This window comes from Syzygium oleosum, unplaced genomic scaffold (assembly GCF_021117445.2).
Source record: "Syzygium oleosum isolate NSW1041296 unplaced genomic scaffold, Sole_v2.1 Sole_v2.24, whole genome shotgun sequence".
NCBI lineage: Eukaryota > Viridiplantae > Streptophyta > Magnoliopsida > Myrtales > Myrtaceae > Syzygium > Syzygium oleosum.
This window is the reverse complement of record NW_026607508.1, coordinates 6105978-6116271: the sequence shown is the minus strand read 5'-3', so window position 1 is coordinate 6116271 and position 10294 is coordinate 6105978. Positions and strand designations below refer to the sequence as shown.

Here is a 10294-nt window from a genome sequence, read left to right as displayed (position 1 = left end):
TACAAGGTGATCCGAGGAATGACTCTATCTCAAAGAGGGTTATCAATCTTCTTGTTTTTCAATAAAGTGTTATAAATCTAATTATTACATTCAAAACATAATTTCCAATGGTGGTTATAGTTAATATCACATCCAAGTGCGATTTCAACGTCTTTCCATATATCTCGAGGATGACTAATCTTCGATTCTTGCTTGCCTTACTATGTTAGAATTATAAATCTAGCAGAAGGCTGAAGATTCTTATTATTCATGGATAAACAAAAACTATGCATAATCATAATCGATTGCGGAAAAGTGAAAAATTATGTACTAACCTCCGGCCATTGATGAAATCGAGAACCTGATATGCGGAGTTTTGACGATCATGAATAGATATTTCTAGCCAATTGACCTCTCAATGTTGATGATGTGTTTTCTAATATCTCAGATCAATGAATCAGATTCAATAATCAGAGGGTTTGGCTTGGATAACTTTTTCCATCAAGATAGTTATCTTACTATTGGGCAATTACCATAGTTATCACGTACTTTAATGCGCTCAATAAATGTCGATGAAATTAATTAATGTGGGTAATAAACTGAATGTGGAATCACATTATTGATATTATAATTATAACATACTATGCACAATCTGTCTGCCACCAAAGACAGTTTGATTAAGTGGATCATGCGGGTCTCCTCTCTCTGCTGCCCCTGTAATTACTCTAATCATCAGTATTTTGCATATTCCTTTTCATCGCAAATCTACGAATCTAAACTTCAACTTCACCACATTGATCGAGCCACTGGGTTGCTTGGGCCTGCTCATCTTTTGAAGGAATTGGCTTCCCTCAATTGCTGTTCAGGCCATCTTAGTTTGCTTATATCTAGCTCAATCTGTTCTCAAGTGAAGAGGTTGGTAACTGTTTGAATGTTTCTTTGGATAAGCACAAGGCTTTGTGTCGTAAATGGTAACTCTTTGAATGGGTTTCTTAATTGCTGCCACTGCTATTAGGCTTGTAGGAACATTGCTGTTGCTGATTGAGTTTGTCAGCGTTGGTTCTTGTTTTGAGCTTGTAGCAGGGTCTTTGCTCGCCTTGAATAACATGCGAACCCAAAAAGTTTCCACTTTGATGACTGTTGTTGCGTAAACTTGACCAAGCATACATACTTCGAGTTCAAATAATAGGAAAAGGTTTTGCTATAATTGAACCGATCGATTTATATTTTGTCCCAACTTTCTTATTTGCGTCGGCGAATGATTTACCCATATGAACTGGCAAGCAGACCGTGAAGATCTTGATTCAATTCTTCATGTATATTTTTGTACGTGTGCACATGATTATCTGAGTCGGTTTACATTTTGTCCCAACTCTCTTATCTGAGTTGGTGAATGATTTACCCATATGAACTGTCAAGCATACCATGAAGATCTCGATTCAATTCTTCATGCATTTTTTCATACGTGTGCAGAATGATTACTTTTTCACATTTTCAATCGACATACGCGTATGCTCTTCTGTTGTCGAGAATCGGATAAAATGTACATTTATGTATTGTACATTTATCTTTTGTATGGATGCAATAACCATGAGATACAATGTTTGAAATAATTTTTGACTTTTCGATCTATATATTGTTCTTTTGTAATTATAAATTAATGCATTTCAAAGATAATTAACATAGCTACGGCTTCTTGTTATGGGTAATATCATATAAGAGTTGCATATTTTCTTTAAAAAATAGTTGTTAAATACGTCCAATGCTCCTATTTACCTAATAGTTAATTATATGGACAAAAATAGTTCTCTGCATTTGCTTGTTTAATTGCTCAGACAATGTTAATTCTCTCATTTAGAGACATATTAGACAACATGTATGCTAGATGAACGGGTTTAACTGTTGTTGGAGATCTTTCCGATCAATGGTAAGTGCAACTACTTTAATTAATAATATGAAAGAGATGTGAGCCCAATGTAATGAACTATAACTTTCATTAGTAAATAGCAATTTATCTATGTACTTTAAGGTTTTATCATAAACATATAATTGGTACTTTCAATACCGTGATATTGCTATTGACGTTTCCATCCATCAAAATCATTGACAATCCAACGGTCTAGATTTTTCATTTCTTAAATAGTTAAGGAATCACTAACAGGATGCATATGGTCGCGTTCCTAGAGAAAATCAATTCTAACAAACCCTACCGTTGATAGTATTTCTTAGTATGGGAACGTGTTAAATGCAAATTGTGTGAGTCTATCTGCACCAACAATGAGCATGACTAAGTATTTACCTATTTATAGAGCCCTTCACCTCTTGCTGCACGACGCATTAGCCGACTGAGTTTCTTCCTTCTTACTAGTCCTTCAAGTGCTTCAAAGCAAGACCTTTGTGATGCATCATCTTTGAAAACCTCTTTTGACATGCATCCAATGATCATGTCTCACATACTCGAGGCTTACATGAAGTTGTTCTATTGATGTCTACAGTCTTTTCATCAAGAAACCTATATCAGTATCTAAATTGTTATCAGTTTGTTTCTTTAAAGATTATGGTCCATATATGAAAGCACACTTAATTTCAATAGGAGATGCATCATCATGTGCTCTAACCCTGAAAAGTCAGATCAGTGATCTACCAGAATAAGCTTTCCGACTTCGTCTTCTAAGGGTATGAATTTCCAAGAGTATTATCTTTTTAGCTTAACTATTTTTGTCTTAATCAAACTAAATATCGTTCCAATGTATGATTTGGATAATTGGTCTAACTTTCCATGACTCACTAATTGCAGATTGTGTCTCACTCTGGGCGGATTTAGCGTTAAGAGATTGCCTGGCAACATCATGGAGGGGAAAGAAAGTTTCAAAGTCCAATCGAGGGCGACCAGGTTTTTTTTTTTTGTTAGAAAACATTATATCATATACTCATTCAAGTAAAAGTTTGCGACATTATACAGGCTTCAAAACAATGCAATTCCAAAAGACAAGTAGGGGGATAAGTGACCCAATTAACCGGTAAACATTTATTATGGTGGGCTTTGGCGACCCAATTTGCAACTTGATTACTTTCTCTTCGGTAATGGGTCATCTTTAAATTGCTGAATAACTTTGCACAGGCCTAGGCTTCGGTGATCATGCATAAGCTTCCCAACTCACTTGATCTGCTCCCTCGCTCATCATCTCCAGATCAGTTCGATATGTCTCTAACATGATCTTCAGTTCACTTTTTGCTTCAAAATGTTTTAGGGTTTCAAGCACAGCAGCGGCCTTCACCTAAATCGTTGACGAGACTGTTACCGATCGAGCAAACCCATCTATCAAGATACCCCGGCTGTCTCGGCATACACACGCAATGGCCCCTTCCCCTGTTTCGGCAACAAAAGACCCGTCGACGTTAATTTTAATCACCCCAGGAGGAGGAGGGGTTCAAATCGGAGGTAATTCTTTCTGTGTTTGCGGTTTTCCATTCGTTTTCTCTGACCATCTACTCAGGTTTTTCTTTGCGGCGATGGCTGAGGTGACGATGTGTTGGGGATTTAACTTCTGAGTTCTGAATACCAAGTCATTCCGAGATTTCCAGATCTGCCATAATAATAAAGCAAGGAGCTCAACGGATACAGAGGTATGATTAAATTTCAGCAACCATTCCTCTATTCGAGTCACTACGTACCTATCGACTTTAATGTTTACTGATGGGTTGTTCCACATTTGCTGAGTCTAGGGGCATAGAAGAAATAGATGCTCTATGGATTCTGGATTCTGTTGATATATCAAGCAAGTGGCTTCAAGTATGATCCGTCTTTGAACCAAATTCTCCTTAGTTGTGAGGGCATTTTGGCAGACTTGCCAAAAAAAAAATCTGATTTTGGGTTGTAAGTTTGCCTTCCAAATTCTATTCCATAATTCTGGTATGACGTTGAAACTTGATTCTGATTTGGTGTTTCTTTCTGTGCTTTTATGTTGTTATACGCACTCTCCACTATGAACTGCCCTGTTTTGGTTGGTGTCCACACCAATTTGTCCTCTAGAAGTTGGGAATTAATGGGAATGGTTAAAATTTCCTGGGTTGTTTCAAAGTCAAACAACTCTCTCACCCTTTTTTCATTCCATTTGGCTTCCTCCCTAACCATTAGTTCGGATACCCGAGTTGGATCCTCTCTGTTCGCAGGCCCTCCAATCAAGCCTCTCGACAACCACTTATCTTCCCTTATGTTGATTCTCTCACCATTTCCAACCACCCATTGAATTGACTGACTGATGACATTACGGCCTAAAATCAAGCTTTGCCATCCCCAGGAGGGACTTGAACCTTTTTTTGCATGTAATAAATCTATATGAGGATAATACAATCCTTTAAAAAGTTGACTCTAGAGAGAGTATGGATTATGGATTAGTCTCCATGCCTATCGCCCCAACATTGCCTCATTAAATGTAATTAAGTCTTGAAAACCTAGGCCACCTTCATCCTTTCTTGCTTTAAGAGTGTCCCAGTTTTTCCAGTGTAACCCCCGCCTATTTTAAGAATTTTTCCACCAGAAAGCTGCAATTTTCCTTTCAACAGTTTGACAAATGGATAGGGGAATTTTGAAGATAGACATAGCATATTGCAGTAGAGCTTGCACCACTGTTTTAAGGAGAATTTCTTTCCCTGCCTTAGATAAAAAAATTTCTTTCCAACCTTCCAGTTTCTTATTGACTCTATCGAGGATCCAAGCAAACATTTGTTTTTTTTTAGCAACCCCAATTGGTTGGCATTCCCAAATACTTCCCTGTCTTCTCTATCTCAGGAACTCTCAGCTCGTATGTCATATTTCTTCTTAATTCTCTTGGGCAATCTTTGCTGAAAAACATACATGACTTATTCAAAAAAAAAAAAATTTGATAACCGAGGTGTCCGCGCGGCCGGCGAACTAGGGCTCAAACCAGCGGTGATGCCCGACTAGTCCTCGAGGGAGGCTAGCGCAGCATCCCACCGCCACGACCCTCCACTTAAATCACCGATGGACGAGTTTGAACCCAGGACCTCTCGTGAAAGGAACTGAGCACAAACCAACGCGGCCACTGATGAGTGGGTAACTTATTCAAATTTATTGCTTGTCCAAACGCAAAATAGTATTGATTCAGAACCGCTGCCACATTCTGACACTCAACAATCTTTCCTTCAAGAAAGAGTATTAAATCATCCGCAAAAAGTAGGTGAGATAAAGTTGGGCAGAAGTGGTTTAATTTGATCCCTTTGATACTTCCATTTTCCACCGCTTTCTGCAGCAAAACAGATAGCACATTAGCCATAATGATAAAGAGGTAGGGAGAAAGGGGGTCACTTTGTCTTATTCCTCTAGTAGGCTGAAAGGTGGGCAAAGGTTCCCCATACATTTTAACACTGTATGAGACTATGGAGACACATTTCATAATCTAGGAGACCCATGTTTCGCAGAATCCCATTCTCAGCATACTCGCTTCCAGAAAATCCCATTCCACCCAGTCATACACCTTTTTCATGTCTAATTTGAGCATTGCATGGAATTTCTCTTTTCTTTTTCGAATTCATAACTGATGGAGTACCTCCTGTACTATTAATATATTGTCTTGAATTTGTCGCTCACTAACAAAGGCACTTTGCTTCTTGGCTATCAATTCCGGGAGCCACGGTTTCAATCTATTAGCCATAACTTTTTGAAATGATTTTGTAAGTGAAATTGCACAAGCTTATAGGGCGAAATTGATCTAGCTTCTCTGGATTAGGAACTTTAGGAACGAGGGTAATAAAGGTTTTATTTAATTCAGGGTTAAGATTTCCTGAACTAAAGAAAAGTCTTACCTCCTTGAATACTTCATTTTGGATATCCTTCCAGTGATATTGAAAAATTTTTCCACTCAAGCCATCTAGTCCGGGGGCCTTTAACCCGCCTAGCTGGAAGGTTGCCTCAGTAACCTCCTCAAGAGTTACTTCCCTGGTTAAAGCCTAGTTGACCTCCTCTCAAAAACTCCAGCATTCCGCAATTGCCTAAAGATCTCGGAACAATACCTCTTAGTCGGTTTTCTCTTAGGTCGATCATCCTTAATGAACAACCATATGGGTAAATGTAAGGAATCATGCCCTCAAATTTATTTCTCGCTAGATTCAATATAGTCAAAGGATCAATACTACCCAAACAAGGAGGAAGTGTGCCATTTAGAGCATTGTTGGACCAATCAAGCACAACAAGAGAGCTCACTTCACAAATGGACGTTGGAACTTCCCCAGATAGGAAATTGTTGGGGATGTTGTATAGCACGACCAAGGGTGGTGAGATAGGGAGGGTTGTTTCTAGCAAGTTAGAACTCATGTCAAGATACTTCAAGTTCGGTAAAGGAAGATCGGTCTGGTTGTTTTCGAAGCCGGTTAAAAGATTGTGAGAAAGATCTATATACTCGAGAGATTCTTTGCTATTGTTCCACATCCATCTAGGAATGGTCCTCCGGATTCTGTTGTGTTGTAGGTTTAACAGCACCAATTCGCTTAAGTAGCCTATAAACTGTGGGAACTCGGTCAAGTTGCACGAATCCAAGTATAAGTAGGCAAGCTTCGATGTAGTGGCGTTGCTGAATGACTTGGTGAACGATATATTGCTGTAGGACAAATATAAGCCTCTCAAGTTCTTGAGTTTGAATATATCATATCCATCGAGAACGCCGTTGAGATTAAGTGGCCCCAGGTAAAGCCATTCAAGATCTTCTAGATTCCACAATGTGCTCGAAATATCACCGCCCAAGTCGTTGTGAGAAAGGACGAGCAAAGCCAATTGCTTCAGGTTCTCAAATGAAGATGGAAGTCCACCGCTTAGCCGATTATCTACCAAACAGAAAGAAATAAAAAAGACACAAAACAAGAGGAGCGTTAGTTACACCATGGACTAACCGCAATTGAGGATATTAGGAGCAAATGTGACGCCACGTCATCTATGCACCAGCCCACTCAGTGGACAAAAAGTGGCACTGTGGGTCCCACGTTCAGAAAATTGGAAAAGTCTCTCTCCCTCTCCTCCTCTCTGCCGGTTCGGGTCGCATCTCTTTCCTTCTCTCTCTCTCTCTGCAACTCCATGGAACCACCCATCTCTTGCGCTCCACCGCCCTTCCGACTCGGCAAGTTCGGCCAGGTCCTGAACCACGGACAGCTTCTTCATCGTCAACTTCTTCTCCCACAACTTCCTCAACTTCAACTCTTCCTCCTCGCAATTGATCCCCCTCGACGTCGCGATCTCGATGCTCGACTCGACGCACGTCTCGTCCTCCCGCAACCTCCTCAAATCCCTAATTTTCAGATTCACGCTCCCAATGTACCCGACGAACTCCGCCCACGCGCTGATCTTCGACAGAACACGCAAGTGGCGGCCATTGATGGAGGGGGTAGGGTTTCGGGCAGGAGGGAGGAGGAGAGGATGATCTTCGTGGCGTCTCGCTTGCCGAGGTAGGCCTTGAGGTAGAGGAGGAAGTCCCTGTTTCTGGTTTTGCTTGTGGCCGTCGCAGCGGGGGTTTTAGTGGTGGTCGGGGAGGGAGCAAGCGGCCATGGAGCTCGATAGATCTGTGGTTCCATGAAGTTGCAGAGAGAGAAGGAAAGAGATCCGACCGAACCGGTAGAGAGGAAGAAACTATTACCTGAAATGTCCAAGAAGGTAAGTTTTGTCAAGTTGACCACCCACTCCAAAGTATCTCCACTCAAGTTATTGTAAGAGAGCCTTAGCATCGATAGCTTGGTAAGATCAGCAATGGAAACAGGGATTTGACCTTGCAAGTTATTTCCGTCAAGGAGTAGTCTAGTGAGATGAGAAAGATTACCCAATGAAGAGGGAAGCGATCCTGAGAAATGGCAATTCCAGGCGATTAACTCATTCAAGAGACTAAGATTTTCGATCGAAGCGGGTATTTCTCTCGAGAAGTTGGTATAGTAAAGGTATAAGGATTTCAATGGAGAACCCCAATGCGATTTGGGAAGAAAACCAGAAAGGTTGGAATTGCCACCAATGTCTAGGACTTCCAAGTTTGGCAGCTGAAAAATGTTGACCGGAAAGTCTCCATTCAATCCACAATATCCAAGCCAAAGCGATGTCAAGGAAGAGAAATTCGCTAGCACATGAGGGACAGGTGATGACAAGCTTACAAAAGAAAGATCGATTTCTTTTAGCCCAGTCGAATTATGAACAAGGTCGCCCATGTTGGGCAAATGAAGTGTCGGGCCCCAAGGACTGGACAAATCGAGAGAAACTAACCGGGATAGCTGCGAGATATCGTGAGGGATTTCACCGGAAAAATCTGAGTGGGAGAGATTAAGGCATTGTAACCTCGAAAGATTGCTGAAGCCGTATGAGATTGGGGAGAAGTCGAAGCTGTTGTAAGCAAGATTGAGCGACTCCACGTGAACGAGTTGAAAGAGAGTGGTGTTGGGACTCATGGTGCCCAAGAGACAACTCTTACTGAGATTGAGGGCAATCACTCGGCCGGTGACCTCATCACATTCGATGCCGTCCCACGAACAACAATCTCCACTTCCATCCAGAGACCAAGAGTGGACCTTTGGATAAACGCATCGCCAATCTGTCGTGTTGGTTTTGAAACTTCTCTTGAATTTCATTAAGGCAGAGCTCTCATCCGCATGACATGATACCTCAGCAAGCCTAGTACGAAAGAGAGAGAGTAGGAACATCCAAGTAAGCAGCAGATATAATGATAAGGCTGCCATATTTTTCTGCTTTTGTGTTTTGTTCTTTTGGTTACTGAAGTGAGTTTTCGTGGGAGAGTGCAACGGAGAAGCTTTTTATAGGCAGCAACAATTCGTTCTATCAATGGAAATATCTTGCTACTTGGCCATTCAAAGTGCTTGACCCCAATACTTTTCATGGATTTTATGTATGCCTTCTGTATGGGTTTGAAAACTGCACGACGTTAGACCTATATACATTTGTTTTATCATCCAGAGCACGAGCGCAGCGGCTTGGCATTGTCCCCTTTTATCTATATTTCTCTGTCATGCTTTCGATAGAGTATCCATTCGTTTCTTTTGGTGACATAGTGGAAATTGGCAACAATCTCCCATGTAAAATTGTTCATGTCATTTGATTTTGACTCACAGCTTGAAGGCGTAATTTCAAGTACAGAGGTTGTTCAACGTTGTTTGTTCATCCATATGAGTTGCTTGTGCGGACTTTCATCAATAAGCCCATTTTTATAGGTGGGCCCGTGTCTCTTTAACTGTAAACTCACTTATACATCTATTCTCTCCCTACCTCACTTGAAATTATCACCAAAAAAGTCATTTTGTTTTGGGATTCATCAAGTTTAATGCTCATTTTCTCATTCATTGTTTCATATTGATTTTTGATTAGTGAAATTTCTCTCTTAATTATATCGCGTGCGCTATCATGCGTCTGACACAATTTGCGTACAGGCTGAGTAACAAATTTAAATCATTTTACATATTTCCTCTCAATTAGAATCTACTGTAGAGCCCATTACCTATCCAAAGACCATACGATATTTTCTTGAAAATGGTAGGGAGAGTCAAGAGTCCAAGCAAGATGAAGGCATCATCTGTCAAAAGCTGTATTTTCTTGTGCCGTGTTTGACCATTCATTGCCAGTACTATTGGCATGGTCCACTTACCAGTGAAATGACACCTCCCGTCTTTTTCGCGTAGAAAAGAAGAAAAAAATACCAAAACTTGACAAAACCCAACAAAGAATTTTCTTCCTTGTGACAAACCAGTTGAACTAACCTAAGCACTGGGATTGGGATAATTTTACGATTTCCACTCGTTTAAGGCTATTAATAGATGGGTTTAAGGGTTAATTTACGTTGTAAATCCTAAATTTAGCGAGATAAGTTAAAAAAAAATCTCATGTTTTTATCGAATCAATTTGTATTACCAGAAAAATCAAGTAAGATAGTTCGGTGTTTTATGGCAAAAAGAAGGGATAGTTCAATGTTTAACATATAGTTGATATTACTAGTAAAATGTACTGTGTGTGCACACATTAAAACAACATTTTTTTTTAAAACTGCATAAACATCAAATTTTCTTGAGCATATGGAAGATTAGTTATTTGACTTTCGGCGTTAAAAAATGGGAAGATTATTTATTTAGATGAATGTATGTATGCATGAATGTATGTATATATGTATGTAGGTATGTACGTATGTATGTATGTGAACAAAATATATTTGGGCAGTGATTAAATTTCTTAACAACCTAATGTATTTTTGCTATCTTTAATCTATATTCATTTTGGATTAACTTTCCTGCAAAAATGTTTGCTTAGTTTTTATTTTTTATG

At 39.9% G+C, this 10294-nt stretch overlaps 1 protein-coding gene across 1 annotated transcript; it reads right to left on the bottom strand.

Annotated features, from left to right (window-relative positions):
• Positions 1–5923: 5923 nt before the first annotated feature.
• On the bottom strand, positions 5924–8904 carry LOC115684155 (receptor-like protein 7). The gene is made up of 2 exons (XM_030608854.2): positions 7623–8904; positions 5924–6819 (listed from the first exon to the last, which is right to left on the bottom strand). Exons 1-2 carry the CDS (start codon positions 8701–8703, stop codon positions 5924–5926), a joined length of 1977 nt encoding a protein of 658 aa, XP_030464714.2. The 5' UTR covers positions 8704–8904.
• Between the last annotated feature and the right edge of the window lie 1390 nt (positions 8905–10294).

Excerpts from the sequence above, each read along its gene's own strand:
- LOC115684155 (XM_030608854.2), bottom strand. The coding sequence starts at position 8,703 with ATGGCAGCCTTATCATTATATCTGCTGCTTACTTGGATGTTCCTACTC. Across the intron at positions 6,820-7,622 it reads TACCTTCTTGGACATTTCAG|ATAATCGGCTAAGCGGTGGA; the intron begins GTAATAGTTTCT and ends TCTGTTTGGTAG.